Source organism: Cyprinodon tularosa, unplaced genomic scaffold (genome assembly GCF_016077235.1).
Source record: "Cyprinodon tularosa strain WSP-4 unplaced genomic scaffold, ASM1607723v1 ctg24, whole genome shotgun sequence".
Classification (NCBI taxonomy): domain Eukaryota; kingdom Metazoa; phylum Chordata; class Actinopteri; order Cyprinodontiformes; family Cyprinodontidae; genus Cyprinodon; species Cyprinodon tularosa.
The window spans coordinates 1,790,545-1,808,338 of NW_024038896.1; the positions used below are offsets into that span (position 1 = coordinate 1,790,545).

Consider the following 17,794-nt stretch of genomic DNA (forward strand, 5'->3'; position numbering starts at 1 on the left):
GGCATCAACAAGGCATTTCCGCCCACAGAACTGCCGCTCACTGGATGTTTTTTCTTTTACGGACCATTCTCTGTAAACCCTAGAGATGGTTTTGCGTGAAAATCCCAGTAGATCAGCAGTTTCTGAAATACTCAGACCAGCCCTTCTGGCACCAACAATCATTCCACGTTCAAAGTCACTCAAATCACATTTCTTCCCCATACTGATGCTCGGTTTGAACTGCAGGAGATTGTCTTGACCATGTCTATATGCCTAAATGCACTGAGTTGCCGCCATGTGATTGGCTGCTTAGAAATTAAGTGTTAACGAGCAGCTGGACACGTGTACCTAATAAAGTGGCCGGTGAGTGTATTTTTTTCATGCGTGTCTCTGCTTTGCCCTTTAAGGGCTGAGAAGCTGTTCAGTGTCCTTACCTCTCCATTTCACCAAATAAGTGCTGGACACAAGGCAGGATCAACACTTTTATTTTAAGATTTATTTTTCCTTTTTTTACTCTACTCTTATTTTTTTGCTCACATTTTTTCTCTTTAATTCTGTCTACAATTAACACTGTAGCTACAACAAGCATGCTTAGTGTGAAGGGTTGCCTTTGAGTCAATGACTCTATGCAATCAACTGGTTTTCCTTAGATAGAAAACTTTGAATCAAATTGACTGGATGATCTAGTGAACTGTAGTGTGCCTTGAGATGACATGTGTTGTAAATTGGCGCTCTATAAATAAACTGAATTGAATTAATTCAATGATCAGCTTTGTAAACAGCCTATTTCATCAAAGCTCTTTGTTTTGAAGTGAATTATGAATAATTATCAAAGCAGTATTACATAAAGTCTTTACATAGTTCCTTATCCTTATTCATAATCCCGTAGGTATTTGTGTCTTAGTGCTTGACTGAGTGGTTGGTTTACTAGGTTTGCAAAGTGAACAAGATGTACTTCTCTATACAAAAAATGCCCTATTCCTCCTAATATTGCTATCATTGAATTAGGGACGACAAAAAATGTTGAAAAGCACATCTAGAATTCACTTAAAAATTAGAAACGTCATAGGAGTAAATACAAAAACAGCCTTTAGGGCAAATATTGCAACACGGTTAAAATATTTTACAGGAAGGTTTGAGAGATAAATTCACACATCAAACCTGTATGAAATGCTAGGTGTGTTTGTATCTGACATAGTTTTGTTTATAGCATGTATTTAAGAAGCTGAATACAATATTCCTCTGAAAATATCCCACAATGAGGGCAAAATCTTGATTATTTAGTTCTTGAGTTATTTTTATTATTCTTTATATTCTTGTTCTGATAAAAAAAAAAAAATTTTTGTTGTCTTTTGCCAGATGGAGCTACATCTGATTCTTAAATTGAATTTTAGAAATAATATTAACCAATTAAAATTAGGGATTTTTTGCTGCAAATAGTAACTTTTACAATTTTGTGATTTTTTTTGATTGTGAGTTTTAGGTTAGGCATCATCTAAAAAAAGCACTATAATCAAAATTATTTTGTGTGCATTCTATTCAAGAAGAGTGCCATTATTTTTGTCTTGAATTAACTTTTCTGTAGTTGAGCATCCTAAGATTAAGTCCAACCAAACAGCACACAACCCCCTTAGAGCATAGAATTGTATGAAAAAGAGGAAAGGAGTTAGGTGACAGTTTTGATTTGTGTGGATCAAAATAAACCACAGAACATGTTAGTAGTTCGTAAAGTTTTATTAGAAATCAAAACAGCAATGTACCCATTTAACAACAAAACAAATTTAAGAAGAAATTGTAAGATTTGGTGAGCCAAGCTCTTATGTACAGCATATTGCACTAGAAAAGAACAAACATCCCCCCTGTACTCGTCCTTCTAAATCCCTCCATCGCTCCAGTGTCCTACGTGGTTCAAAATCAGCACAGGAGATGCAGAGCAGTCCCAAAGATAACACAGCCGATGTTTTCGTCAAAAACAAACAAACAAAAAAAAAACTGCTACATCTGGACTGGGTCTCACTTCATTAGGACACACCAGTGTGTAATCCTTGAGACCACTCTGAAAGCAAAGACAGCAAAAGATGAAGACGTTCAGGCTTCGTGCGTGGCGAGCGCAGTAGTTTAAAAATGCAACTGTTCAGTTCACGTAGAAAAGAGATATTGTGATTCCCACTCAAGTTACATTCAGACCTTTTAGGATATAGATTTCATTTCCGGGAATGTTGGACATGCATGTTTACTCCATTTACATATATTAAAAAGCCCTTTAATTGAGTGACACAGCAGACTTGGCAATATCCTAAATCAATAATGACATTTGTTATAAACTGCAATCATAGAAAACCAAAAACATCATTTTCTAGTTCTTCTTACAAAAAGCAGTATGTAAAATTGGTTTTATAAAGGTAACAACTGGTGTGTCAAATTTATGTCAAATGTATATATTAAAAAAAACTACAAATCACAACATAACTTGACAGTCTTTTTCTTTTCCAAACAAATTGATATCCATATCAAAGACACCGACGGATTGAACAGAAACGTCTCACTTGAGCCAAAGTTGAAACAGTGGAAAATAACGGCAGGCTCAGATCGAGTGGCTGTTCAATCCATCTTAAATAGATGCAATGCTGGGCACAGCGGTGGCTCATTTTCCCCTTCGAAGCCTCGTTAGAATGCAGTACCAAATTTTCGAAAAAAAATCCCAGATTAGACTGGCCAATCCAGGTAACCCCAGATCGTAAAAAGGTTTTCAGCAATCTAGTGGGAGTTTCAGAAAAATAGTAGAAACAGAATAGGTGCAAATACAGTATACAGATTAAAAAAAAAGGAAACCTTTTTTACAGTTCATGTTGCAAAAACAGTCACTTGTGGTTTTGAGAGGGCTCGGCATGGTGAAAAGGGTCGCCGTTCATGCTGAGAGCTGTCAAAGGTTGAGCCTGTGCCTCACGAGCTTATGTGAGATTGGTGAAACGGAGAGCCGGAACAGGAGAACTGTAAGGTAAACTATGCCAAGTGCTGATGAGGATGAAGTCGGGGCAGGTCTTATTTATCACAAGGCACATGTTTTTTTTTTGGCTTTTTGATTGTCTTGTCGTTTAGCACGATTTGTAACGACTCGCGTCATTTTGCACGCGAGAATGAAAGAGTGAGAGAGCATGAGGCACATGGCTTTTGTCCAACCTACTCGCACGCAGGCTTTAAAAACTGAACGCACCCTGACGACGAGCAGAAAAAGGACCGTACAAGCCAAGACAGCGTCTATACAGTAGCACTGAGCAGTTATGCACAAAATAAATTAGAATAAATTACTTCAAAATGAACCATAAATGAAACTTATCTTCTAGAGGAACAGGGAGTAGTTCAGTGAGTGTATCTATGGGCGAAAAGTGTGTATCAAAACCATCTTCTACTGGCTCAGCGTTCAGTGTTTGCAGGAAACAAACTCGGCTAACTCTCATAGCGAACAAAACAGAAAAACTTGACAGCATGTAACACACTTCATGTTCACCTTTTCGTTTTCAAATCCAGCTGAATGAGTCTGATTTACATGGGTGCTAAGAGTACTCCCTGAAGAAAAGAAGGTAGAAAAAAAAACAAAAAACAATCAGTGTCTTCATATGTTTATATAATGACTATAATATTGCAAAAGGAGCAATCTTTGACAAATTCCAGAATTTACACACACAAATAGTGGCTTTGTTGGTGTAAGTTGCTGCACAAAGGTGGTGTTAACGCATTCCTACCTTTGCCAGAGATTTTTTTTTTAAACTGTACAGAAGTAAAGCTGGTAGTTTGAGACATCGGGCATTTGAAAGATTTACAGCTGGGGTAAACAACCCCCCCAGGAGTGATTGCTGATACATCCGATCCACTGGCTTTGAACTGCAGCGCAGCAAAGTATAGAATTTGTGATTGTCAATCCAGCCAGGCTGAAAGACTGAACGCTTGGAAAACGATGGCATTTTATCCAAAGCCTTTCAGGTGATTGTTCCCAGATCCCTGATCATAATCCCAGACTAAGTGAAGCTTCTGCGTCTGTGTTTGTTTGTGCTTGTTTGCTTTCAGGATTTGCAAAAGGGGGGGGCGCCAGACACCTGACACTCAAAAGTTTACTGCGTCGGATCTTTAAACTGTGTGCCCAGAATCTCTTTGGTAGGCACAAATCAAGTAGGTACATTTTTAACAGTGTCTGAAACTGCGCAGTGGATCGTAGATCACTGCTGCAGACGGAGTCGCTAACGAGTTCCATCTGCAAGCTGATTTAAATATGCATCTAAACAGAGTTTTTCATTAGCCAATGCGGAGAGGTGAACGGCAAGTACAGGGCTTTCTTTTGTCTTTAGCAGAATAACTCAAAAATGTGCCTTGAGTCTTTCTTTAAAGTTTTGCGTCAGTAAGTTCTTCAAAGAATTCTCCATAGTCTGTCAACATAATGTTACCCAAACTTTAATCTTAAACTCTCTCACTATTGCATGATATTGTTGATGCAAAACGGCATTTTGATTGCTGCAGGAGAGAGTAAGGCATTCCCTGGACTGATGGAGGTCCTTCAGGAGTCGACACACCAGATAAAAAGAGCAGTTTGCTGTACAAAATAGGTTATCTTACAAATATTTCCAAAATATCTCTTCCAAAACAAAATGGCTTCTTTTCAGAGAGGCGAAACGAAACAAATAAAAGACAAATCAACAAAAAAAAAACGTAATCAGTCTCCGTCCAGCGGTGACTGCTATCTTCTTCATCTCATCCTTATATTCAGTTAGACAAGAAAAATCCAAACCCGTCGTTCCATCTTACAGTGCCATCTCTTCGCTTTCAGTCCAATTTAGAGAACAAGAACCAGATGGAAGTCTCTTCATCTCTGTTCTCCTCTTAGCCGCGGCACCAGAGCCTCTCTTGGAAACAAAAATCCAAAGAGGGCAATTGTAAGGCGCATCCACACAGGCAGGTTCTGTCTCTGATGCCTCACGAACTGTAAGAGACAAAAAACATCAATAAATATCAGTCAACAGCAGAACTTTAACATGCACAATTTGATCCATATGACTCAAAATTATTGTTTCCACAAGAATACGTTTGTCTAGGAAACATAGCTAAAATGCACACTAGGACTTGCTTTCTCTGAAGGAAAAGTTATTTTTGTTTCTGTTCTGCAGAGTGGATATCAGTGGTACTTCCCTGTGCAGTAGGGTTAGGAGGAAACCTGAATGAGTCCTTTATGCAACCAAAGATTAACATCCAGTCGGATGCACATCAAGTTTAATTAACTTAAAGCAACCAAAAACATTGTTTTTCTATGTAAAAATGAAATATTAACACATCATCTACCAAAACGCCACATCTTTTGCTGTTTTTTATATAGTTTGACAATGTCTACGCTAAATAATAGCCTCGAACAGCAGAAAAAGGTGCTGTTCAGCTGAGAACAATGGGTCTAAACTTACACAACATATTGAGTTAAAATGCAGACACGGATGCAGAAATTTTCAGCTCGAGTTCTTTTTAAAGGACTGAAATCAGCTAAATCTGCTGCTCTGTTTAGTATTCATTCATCCTACAAACTGCCGGGAAAGTAACATCTGTAAGCAACAGCTAAGGTCAGTATTACAGGTAATAACATCTAAGGATCTCAGTGCATAGGATCCAGACAATAAGGCTACGTTCACACTGCAGGCCTTGATGCTCAATTGCATTTTTTTGCGAAATCCGATTTTTCTTCGCTGCCGTTCACCCTTACAAATATATGCGACTTGTATGTGATCTCCTGTGTGAACTGCAGGCATATAACGCAAATGTCCTGCATGCGCAGTGGAGGACGCAATGACATCACAGGCCAGTGTGTTCTGTGTTTATGGAAGTAAACATGGATGGTAGTGCCGGAGCGCATCTAGCGATCTTTCCCAACCATAAAAACTCAATCTTTTCAAGATGGTTAAACATAAATACTGCTCTCCGCATCATCGTCCACCATGGTTATTGTTTTTGCTGCCGCTTCTTCATAGCAAGACCCAGAATAGTGACCATTGTCAGGTATTAATGACGATGAATGCGACCTGAGTTCAGACACAGGTCACTTTTGAAAAGATCAGATTCGTATTGGATTCAGGACCACATAGTCAAGTGGCCTGGGTCGCATTGGAAAAAATCAAATCTATGTACGGTAGTTCAGACTGCCGTGAAAAGATCAGATCCAGGTCGCATATAGGCAGAAAAATTGGATTTGGGTCACTTCAGGCTGCAGTGTGAACGTAGCCTAAGTAAGTCAGCTTAACTGTTTTCAAACCAACAAAAACCCAATCAGCTGTCTCTAGCGATGCTCCCCTTTCCAAGCTCCATGGTTTTCATAAGAAATGATGTGCCCTCATCTATCAAGTTCAAAAGCATCCGGGAATCTCCTGCTTCCCGTTAGCCTTTGAGGGACTGGAACTGCCACCCGTAGATATTGCAGCTTGTTGCATAAGCACTCTTCATCAGGGTCCCTACCAGCTGAAGAATCAGACTCTGCCACAGGCTATTTGATGTAGAACCAGTAGACTGAACTGATTTTAAGCAGCACCACTAAATCTAACCCTAATTGTCTCTAATTGCCCTTAATTCCACACTGCTAAGATTATTTAAACAGTACCCTAGTGTTTCTCGTGAAGCTCATCTTTCTGCACTCGCTTTTTTTTTTATAGGTAACAGAGAACAGTGTGCAATTTGTTGGCCTTTTCTTTTTTTTTTTTTATCCTTATTCCCAAAACCATTAAGACAAAATGCATGTTTGGCCCTCTCTTTTAATGTCAGGGTGGAAGTGAGCATAACCACAAGTAAAACTTGCTTTACCCAGGCAAAAACCCACTAATCTTCAACATAAGGGCAAGTTCTGCTTGGAAAGCAAGCAGATACGTCTAACAATAGCAACACAGAGAAGCTATTGGGTATAATAATGGGCCATTCGTGAAAATCCAACCAATCGAATATTCTATTCCAAGGGGTAGAAACCAATCCCAGCTCAGACGCCAGACAAATCAGTAAAAAAATAAAAGTTCTCTCTTATCTCTCTGTTAGAGAGTCACACATGCAAACCAAAACACACACACACACACACACAGGCTGAGGCAGGCAGCGGGACAAGTGAGGTATTGTGGGTAGCCGTCATGTTGCTGGTTGTGTCTATAAGTGTGTGAGTCAGACTCTATTTTTAGAAGAGCGTATAAACAGCCGGCTAAGTCTACCCAGACACAGACGTGCGCTAATGTTGGTGGCAATAGTATCGATCTCACCTGCTCTGCCTCTCTAACTTTGCAATGTCATTAAAACCAGGGCCGGTTCTAGACAGGGGCCAACAGTGCGCCTGTAGTACAGGACCTGACCCCTATTAGGGCCCCTGTACTGAAAGCACAATTAAACTGAAATACAATTAAGTACATTTTTATCTTGAAATAAGTGTATTTTGACTTAATGTGAGCAGGTAAGTGAAACAATAAGATAATTTATGTCTAAAATAAAAAAAAAAGTCTACATTAACTTATTTCAAGTGCAAATTATTTATTGTGTTTTTTAGATAGAAAAATACTCTTTCATTATAATCATCTGTTGAAATTAAGGGGAAATACACTTATTTTAAGACATTTTTTTCAAGATCAGTTTTCGTAGCGTAGTACTAAATAAAGTTAGGATGACATGTGCTGATATAAGAAACATAAATTATTTGCCTTTACACTTCACTTTAACCTTTAACCGTATTTAGAAATTGCAGTTAGCTTTAAGCTTAATAGGATGACAGTTATATGTTAGATCAGGAGTCTGTAACCTTGACTTTGTGGCCTACTTACTGTACCAAATGATGCATTCACGTCTTTTTTTCTTGTTTGCTTTTCTTTTTTCAGTGCCCCATGAAAAAAAAATACAGTCCCTACTTATAAATTTAATCTAAAACCACCACTGTTTCAATCTCTCTTCTACTGTTTTTTTTCCTCTTATGTAAATTGTCACCTTCTCTACAAAACCACTTTGTAAAAACCACGCCTTGTTATTAAAGAGCTTCAGTGGAACAACAGTCAGGGCAGCTGATAGGCATCTTTAGCTGCTCCTATTAATCAAACCTTTACAAACAAGACTGACGCTCAGGCAGGACAATAAACAGCTTGTTCAACCGCCTGTCAGAGACAACCAGTCAAATATATAATATTTATCATCATTCCCAAAGTTTGCCCAAAACCCACAAGCTGTCTAAAGGATCACAGGCATGTTTATTTGATATAAAGGAGCTGGTTTATTGTGGATTGACATCATTGCTCTATAATGAAGCTTACCAGTTCGACGTGATCCTGGTTGAATTTGTCTCCAATTTCCCGGAGTTTACGACCAAGTTGGACCTCAATGCTCATCCCGACGGGCTCCACGTGGGGCCTCTGTGCCATTCTATCGTTCTCCTCCCCTCTGTCCTCCTCCTCAGCGATCTGTCTTTCTCCCCGGTCCTCCATAGGCCCAAACTGAACAGGAAGATGTAAGGGCAATCCAGGGTTGCCTGAAAAGAGTGAATCATGTTCCCCATAAGAAGAGTTCTTCTTCTTTTTATTGTAATCTTTAAATGCCAAACAATTTCCTCTTTTAGATATCTTACTAATCTGTTAAAATGATTATTAGGTTGACTCTTACTTTCTTACTCATTCTTTTACTTTTTTTTTTTTATATATAATCTCTGTACTGCTGTAAATATTACAATTTCCCCATTGTGGGACAATTTTCTATTCTATTCTATTCTACTTCCACAAGACATGAATGTAATTTATACAAGGTCATGTAAATAAGGAAATAAAGCCAATCAGTTTTTTATTCCTTTGAGTAGCAACTGCCAGTATCAAAACATACCAAGGTAAAAAAACAAAAAAACAAACCCCCACAAAGAAAATTTACTTTTTTTCTTTTTGAGGTCTTTCTGAGATTAAAAGTAGGAGGAGAGCAGGCAATGTTGGTCCTCAAGTGCCCCTATCCTGCAGCTTCTGTTTGTATCCCTGCTCTAGCACGCCAGAACCAAATGAACTTTTAATGTCCAACTTTCGCAGTACTAGACATTAGACATGTCCAACACAGCGCCAATGGACCTGACACCCCCTTCCCTTAGAATAAAGCAGTCCAGCCCCATCCTTACATGTTGCTGCTAGTGGGGACGGCTTATACTCTTTTCCACTTCCTTAAACACAGACAAGGTCAATGGGGTAAAAAAAAATAAGCCAGTCTCCATCAATCTTGAATGATGTTTTAAAACTACAGGTAACAAGTTACGAGAAGCTTATCTACAAATGACTCATTTCAGCTTGTGTCTATAAGAATCCCTCTGGTACATAATTTTAGAACAAACAGGAATAAAGAATATTATACATGTGTGTTTTTCACTTTTGGTGTAAATGCTAATGTTTATCATCCTATAAGAACCTCATAACTACCTGTGGGCCAACTGACAGACCTCGCAAAGTCTGTATGTATAAGAACTGGGCTTATCTAAGATTTACTAAATGTAGGCACCATCTTTAGAGCTGCCAATCACTACAAAGTTGACTTCTTTAGCTGTATCGTGATCACAGCTGCCAATGAAATGGTTAGTTTAAATGATAAAAAAGAGGTCATGTTGGTGAACCATTTACTTTAATTTTAAGTTTATAGATTACTTAGATGTGACCTGAAAAATCCAAAGGATTAATAAAAGAGTCTAAAGGAAAAAAAGAAGAAAGCTGATTACAGGTGTTCAACTTCAAACGCCAAATCGAATAAAAAAACACTCAGTGAACGGCCTGCTTTTGTTGGGCTGTCACTGAGTTCACTCGCCACCTCTGGCACGCGTATCTGCAGCCATGCCACTGTGAGAGAAAAACATTTTCTGTTGTCAACATGTGCAGAATGCCTTGCAGTTGTACTTCGCGCACGACAGTGGACTTTGTTTGCAAAGGAGGGGTGGCGCTGAGCCAAGCGTGTGACTTCCATTACCGGTTGGTTTACAATGAGCGACCGTGTCACAACAGGCGGTGTTTTCATGTACTGATGATTTTAAACCCAGAACAACAGGTACTTCTTATACACTCATTCTGAGTCTACAAACAAGCTGCTTCAACATTCATTTAATTTACTCTGCATGACGTCACATTAATTTGATTAGACATGGGAAAAAGCTATTAGATTTAGAAAGACGGCCGTGTCAGCGTGGGCATGTAACTTTATGTGTCTATGGGACGGTTTTTACCCATTTTTATACAAGTTTTTCAAAACTCTTATGAAAAGAAAACTCTGTTGAAAGGAAACCACATAATACAGTTAATGTATAAATTTAGTTAGATGTGTATTTATAGTGCGTTACACAATAAATTTAATTTTGGTAAAGAGGAAAAAAAATAGTTTCAAATATTCCTTTTTAAGGTTCTGGGTTTGCTTTCACACTCATAAAGTGTTATTACTATTGCTGTAAGTATTCAGAGTTTTATTTCACTAGTAGAAAAACGAATGATTTAAAAGATTTCATCTTATCGAATGACACCATGCCAAAAGAAAATAAACAATTTTGATAACTTTTGATAACTCCAGGAAGTTTTATGAGGCGGAGAAACCAGACAGATGTGTGATTAAATGCTGCTATGCTGCTCATTCGTCACTTTTTCTTTCCTGATCAGGGACAGATCGTCTCTCCCCTCCTTACCGTTGAAAGGTATGGGAGCCTGCAAGTGTATGCTGCAGGGGAGCGTGTTGATCCCGTTGTTGCTGTGGCCCTGCGACGCCGCCACGGCGGCGGTGACGGCAGCCAGGGTCTGTCCGGCTGCGATCTGCGTAGCCCGGTCTTCGTATCTGACGTCCTCAAAGGGCAATACCCTGAGCTGTGAGATGGGCAGTGACATGTCCTCCTCCTCATCATCCATCCAACGCCTCAGCGGTAAACTCCCTGATGAGAAAACAGTGGGGGGGAGGGGGGATACACGGCATGAAAACTTTAGAACATTATAGAAATGGTGTAAAACTGAAATGTAAAGCCTACACTCGGTAGGGTAGTGGGGATTTTCTTAAGGGGAGAACTAGAATACCAAACATAATCCTGTTATCAGTGAAAACTTTGCTTGTGGCAGATGGAATGATCTCATCCGATATGCCTTACATAAAGAGAAATCATTCTTACAATTCCCGGTAAGAGGCTTAAATGATTAACATAGCAATAAAAACAAACAAGCACAGCATGAACGGTGAGTTTCCTGAAATTCATACATGAAGGAAGACAGTAGACACAGAGGAGGCCAGAATAAAATTGAACAGGACCCAATCATGTAGAAGCAGCCTGCTGGGGGAGGATTTAAGGATTTGCTCCATTCCTTAAGCATATTTCACCAATCCTTTAGAGTAATGAATCAATTGTGACAGAAAATTCCCTGTAATTTGCTTCTCCAATGATCAGGATCTGCAGCAGTGGTTTTTATCATCTGTATAAACCTCTGTGTCTCCAGGTAGATGTTTATCTGTTTCCATTTATCCAGAGGCATGCACAGTGGCAATCAGAGTGTGAGTGAAACCAAAACTCTCAGCTCCACCACCAGTTGATTGTGGTGCCTGCAGCGACCGTTTCATGACGGAGATAACCAGTTTCACTCTGTCTATTGGAGGCAGGAGCGTGCACTCTCTCTTCCTTGTTGGCTTGCTGCCCAATTTGGAAACAACTGTTATATAATTCTGTTAAGTGTGCCAGTAATTTTGTTTTCTCCTTGTTTTTTTTTTTTTTTTTTTTGTCCTGAAAGCGGAGACAAACAGGCAGGGTGAATGCAAATCTTGAAACTGGAAACGCTGGTATTGTGTTTATCGAGCGGGCAGCTCAAGAAGTGCTTCTCATTGTGAAAGTTTATTTTACCATGATGTCATATTGCAAAACAAGAAAAGGATAAGAGATTAAGGTGAGCTTAAAGAAAGTTAAAGTGTAAGAATGCATGCATTAATGTAATCTGCATGCATTAATTTGCAGCACTAATATAATAATCCCTTAAAAATTACACTGATTTGGAATAAAAATAGGAAAGTACAACCTTTAGCAGCTCCAAAACTATTGCAAAAATATTTTAACTTTCTCTACAGGTATAAATTAAGACAATTGAGTGGAGAGTTGTAACAATATCAACATGTGCACTTATGTTGCGTGTCAGTGACAAAGCAAGCCCTGTCTTGAACTTCCGCTGGCAGTCATCAGAGGACTGCCACTATTGCCATAGCGTCAGACAAACAGAAAAACAAACAGGGAGGTTTCAGGGAGATACACAGAAAGGCACGCACACACAGACGCACACACAGACACACACCGCCCCGGGGCTGCAGGGGAGGCCTGGCAGCCAGCATACTGATGGTCAGAGGCTCCAAGCCCCGGCACTAAGTGGCTCCCTCTGCTGCACCATCTGTGCTCTCCAAAATGCAAAGCTGAGACTCAACTTCACCTCCTACTTTCATATTACTACGAAGACTTTCTGTTATCTTTAAATGAATGTTATTTTTTTTATTTTCACTGGCAAACAAAATTAATAAATGATAAAAGTATTGCATATTTATTGCAATACTTATTTATTTATATCTAACCGAGTTATCAGGAAAATTAACGATGCAGAGAAGACTAAAATACAAAACTAGATTAATTATGCCAAGATGTAGAAATCACTTGATTCGGACTGCGATTCTGACCGCGCGAGCTGCATGAAATCTCGGACAGCTCGAACGCGTCAGAGCACGAGCGCAGCTCATCATCGACAGAACAACATCCACAGCAAACCGGGTTTAACATGTCAACAAAGGCACCAGGCAGACAGAAAATGCTGTTAATAAAGTGAATTGGTTCTATAACCGGTTAACTAACTTTGACACGGATTGTAATCCGTCTGAAGTGGCAGAGGAAACTAGTTTACCTTTAATTTTGCGCACAGCAGGATATTATTCAAGAGGCTGTATGACGTTTTCTCATCTCGGGCAAAGTCTCACCATAATTCACAGAACCCTGAGAGAATAAATTGCGATAACTGTTTCTAATAATTGTCCTTACAATGAGTACACTAAACTAACTCTGAAACTATTGTCAGAGATTTGCATAAAAGTTTCAAATAGAAGAAAAGTGCCCAAAACACCGGTGAACATGTGTCGGGAAGATGCTGAATCGCAGCATTTACTTTATCCCCCTTTTCTCCGTTGCTCACAACCGGACATTTAGCAATAATTAATTAAAATAACACCTGCAAATAAATCCAATTATGAAACCGCTTTCTCTCGCCTGCTAATCCGTTTGTCGCCGTATCTGTGCCCGGGCATGTTGGCTGCCCGCTCCGCTTGTTTATAAACTCCGCTCCAACAGATCGCAGCACGCGCGCGCGCACGCGACTACCAACATCAAAGCGACCGCACACTCACCGCCAGGAAAAGCGTTTTCCGTTGTTATCGGTGGTATCTTGACGAGTTGCCGTCACCTTGATTTCTACGGACAGAAGCGGTGGGGAGCCATGAACCTCCTCGCATTACAACCATTTAGTTCTGATGGCAGCGAAGGGTTTGTTTTCCTTTTCTTTCTCTCCTCCTCCTTGTCTCTAAATGCCACGCCTTCATCATCGGACCGCCCTGTGAAAGGCCCCACACTGTTGTTATGCAAACAAGACATTTTTGACAGGTTATAAAATGCCAGATACAAAAAAAATTGTTTTTTTCAATCTCAAAATTGAGTGTTTTGTTTATTTGATATTAAAAGATGAGGTTGAAATTATAAACAAAGAAGAGACGTCTCACAAATGAAAAAAAATCTTAAAAACAACAGTAATGAAGCTGTGTTTAATATTTAGGTAATTGCTATCTATCCTTTATATACATATATATAGAGAGAGATATAAGAACATCTATGTGTCAGGTAAACAAGAGGACAAAGATGCATCTATATTGTTTTTCATTTAGATGTCTTGATGACATCATCGTTCAGATCACAGCCCGTTTTGCTGTATTGCATGTTAAAAAGCTGCATTTTCATAGTTTCTTGAAATAATCCCGTATTTTTTACTGAAAATAATACCATAAATGAGCCTGGAACATTAAGCAGTCATCTTAACCTGGTGACACGCTGCCAGCCAATCAGGGTTTGTTATGGTCCCGCCCCCCCCTGTGTCGTGTATCTTGACACGTGGAAGAAAAAAAAAAAAAAAAAGGAAAGCCAAAAAACAAAACAAACCTAGATAAGGCATGTGACTCTTTTCAGCCCACAGCTCAGCTGATTGGGAGCTTCTGCAAGATAGGGCTGCTGCACCCACCCAATTGCAGGGGTGAATATGATGATGTGCTGTGTTCTTTCACAGCAACAAATAAATTTCTAAATGTGAATGTCACACATGGATGTTAAAGGGATAAGGAGATGTAATTCTAGACATTTTTATTTAGCATAACAATAATGTATTATTCTTATTATCAGTATTTAATTTATTAAATTATTAAGCAGTGGTTCATTCTAGTTGCATTGTAAACACTGCTCTGCAAGAAAGGCACATCTTTCCAGCCCTATTAAAGACCACCTCAAACATACTCCCCAGATATTTAACATTTTTCTCCTCTGAACATGTTTAAGATTTTTTCGTTGAGGTTCTGTGAAAGCATTATAAACTTTGTATATCTTATTTACAATAAATTACACTCTTGTCACCTTTTTAAAGCAGAAATCCAATTTATTTGCTCCCAAAATGTGACACTTACAGCCCATCTGAGAGGAGCTAACATCCCCTAAAATCATAATACATTTAATATATACTATTTCACTGCTACATTTCCATTGGGAGATTACTAGAAAGTTGGGATTATATACAAAAGGAAATGTAGTAGGATAGTGTGGACTACCAGTAATTGCCCTGTGATATTACATTTACAAATAACAGAATAAGTAAAACATTCCTGGGCAGAGTAACCACCTAATAGGCGTGGAAGTCAAAGAAAGTGAAATTATTATATTAGGCTGTATTCACAGAGTTTATATCATACCCTTTTGATGAGCACTTAATCTGACTGGCAACACTTTACAGGTTCTGGTCTCATTTAGTGCTAAGGAGAGGATGATCTGTTGCGGCATTCTGCCCCCAACTTATATTCCATGTGTGAATAAATTATCAGCATTTGCCAAACTTCCAATGTGATAATTTTGATGTATAGGTTTTCCTCAAACACTTTGGATATTGTGGGAGATAGTAGCAGAACTCAGCTTGGGTGTTGACCCCTCAGGACGTTAGCAAATTGGGTTTCTGCTAAAGGAAGACACTTGGCTAATTCTCCACTGCAGTTTAAAATAAACTGACTTACTCTAACAAACTCTTAATTGAGTTCTTAATTTGTTGTTTATTTAGTCATTAGGTGCATTTATTTGCATCTTGCATGTGGGTAGTCTGGTTTTAATTCAATCTGAAAAACTCACACGAAGAGAAAAGACAATTGGAAGAAACTTATTGATACAATCACTTGGTCTTTGGCACTCAGACTTCGGCAAGAAACATAGGGCTCAATTTTGATAGATATGCAGGAACAGGAGCAAAGAATAGGGCTGTTTCCCCCCAGGCTTGAAACTGGTGGTGGAGTGCACTGCAAAAAATCTAAATAAGTAATTTTTGCTCAAATTAAGTGCATTTTTTCTTGAATTGAGGAGGTAAGTGAGACACTTTGCCAATGGAACAAGACAATTTACATTTAAAATGAGTAAAAAAACAATTGCTTTGTCTTATTTTAAGTGTATATTATCTAATTATCTTGTTTTAGGAGTAAAAATACTAATTTCATTGGCAGATCATCTTATTTACCTGCTCAAATTAAGGGTAAATACACTTAATTTAAGCCATTTTTTACATATTTCTAGATGTTTTTTGCAGTGTGGAGATAGATGAAGTTGGTCAGTCTGTAGACTGCTGGTAAGCGTGGCGGTATGCTGAGCTTTATGGGGAGATCCAGTGGACTGCGTGAGCTGATACTATAGCTTCACTCAGGCACCTGGAAGATGAAAGTCCAGTGTCGAAAACACAGGTTGAGAGAACCTGTCCATGATGAGCAAGCATGAAGCGACAGTGGAGAGGAAAAACTCCCTGTTGGGAAGAAACCTCTGGCAGAACCAGGTTCAACATGGCGGTCTTCTGCTGGACTGGTTGAAATGAGACCCAGAATGCAGTAAGAGTCCTGGAGTAATGAACTGTGATGAAGTTTTAGCTACAATGGTGGAGGAGGGGCTGGAGGTGGGTCATCTGAATGAAGTCACAAAACGCAACCAGGCAGCAGACAAGTTGCGGATCGGAGGCCTTTTATGATGAGATTTGGATGCCGATTGGCTTTCGTGGAGGTGTGGTTCAAAGTTCATTGGCTGTGTCGTAGGTGGATGTAGGAGAGCAGTTTCTTCAGTTGAACTTCCGCCTAGGCTCCATATACCCACACGTAGCTGGCACTAAGTTCCCTGCTGATGCCAAAATACACACCTAGCCTTTAAACTGCAACATTAGCTCTATCAATGTATTCGTTTATAATGTGATCTAAATTGAATGAAGGAAAGACACAAAATGTGTTTTCTGAATTTGTAAAACCCAACATCCTATGCACTGCTCTTTGTAATCTAAGGGAAACAAGAAACTATATATTTCTATAAAACCTACGGGCAATGGTGTCTTTCTTTCAAAAACAACATTTAGCCTCTTACACCCTAAGGGGGTATAAATAAATTTCTGCCTGACAAAAACACACAAAAGTAAATAACTTATGGCCTCAAAGCTATTAGATTTAAGAAGAAACTTTTGGTACGTCTGTAAAGGTAAGATGTCATAGAATGGTTTTCTGGTGTCAGCACCATTGTAGCTTTGACCCTGCCTGAAATATTAGGGACAAAATACAAAATATTTTGCATTTTTTGAACCTCGCCAAAATTTTCTTTGAAATAAACAATGCAAAACACTACCAAAATAGTATTTATAGCACAAAAAAGTAGTACAGACTTTCAAATCTAAATGTTGTGTAAAAATATACCAAATTTGGACTCAATCAGATGAATCATATTTATTTTAGAATGGTATCAGTGAGAAATTTCTTAGGCGGAGAGGCCATTTTGGCACATTTATCCATAAATGTCACCAAACTGTGCCAAATATGTTTTTTACATCAATACTGGGGGTTTGGTAAAACTACGAGGTCATGTAGCAGCTGGACCCGCCGGTGGGTCCGTAGGGTTCAAGGGGTTAGATGTGCAGTCCTAAGCCCCCCAAAATCATGCTTAAAATAAAATAAAATTCAACTTTACAAAATACCTCTTCATGTCTGTAGGCAGATTGGTCATTTATTTGCAATACATCCTGTTACTTCTGCAACAAATAAATAAAAAAATGGTACATTGAGTTGTTTATAACCTATCACTTCAGCAGAATATCTACTCATTCATCTCCTTTTTATAGTTTACTGTCTCCAAATATGTCTTGGTCTTGATAAAGTAGATAAAGCAATATGACCTGGTCTTTGATAAAGTAGAATACGAGGAGTATGAGTACAAGACTGAGTACATAAGAAAATTTTTTATCCATGAAGTGTAATGCAGTTGATTATGGTATCATTGCATTCATTCTGTGCGGTTACCAACTTTGCAGTTGTAGGTACTTGCAAGTACCGTTACAGACTGATGCAGATAATAAAATTTATGTCTGGCAGACTTTGCATACAAGCCGACATGTAAAACATGGATTGATGTTAAATGTTATTGTCACGCTGTATTGAGTTTTTTAAACGCTCTTCACTTTCATTGAAAGCAGCACAATCTTGCTATGCTACAAACAGCAGCTTATTCTCT

General features: G+C 38.9%; 1 protein-coding gene across 1 annotated transcript; it reads right to left on the bottom strand.

Annotated features, from left to right (window-relative positions):
- Positions 1 to 1,694: 1,694 nt before the first annotated feature.
- Positions 1,695 to 13,533, bottom strand: bmf2 (BCL2 modifying factor 2). The gene is made up of 4 exons (XM_038287512.1): positions 13,375 to 13,533; positions 10,652 to 10,891; positions 8,277 to 8,491; positions 1,695 to 4,951 (listed from the first exon to the last, which is right to left on the bottom strand). The coding sequence occupies exons 2-4, from the start codon at positions 10,866 to 10,868 to the stop codon at positions 4,835 to 4,837; spliced, it is 549 nt and encodes a 182-aa protein (XP_038143440.1). The 5' UTR covers positions 10,869 to 10,891; positions 13,375 to 13,533; the 3' UTR covers positions 1,695 to 4,834.
- Between the last annotated feature and the right edge of the window lie 4,261 nt (positions 13,534 to 17,794).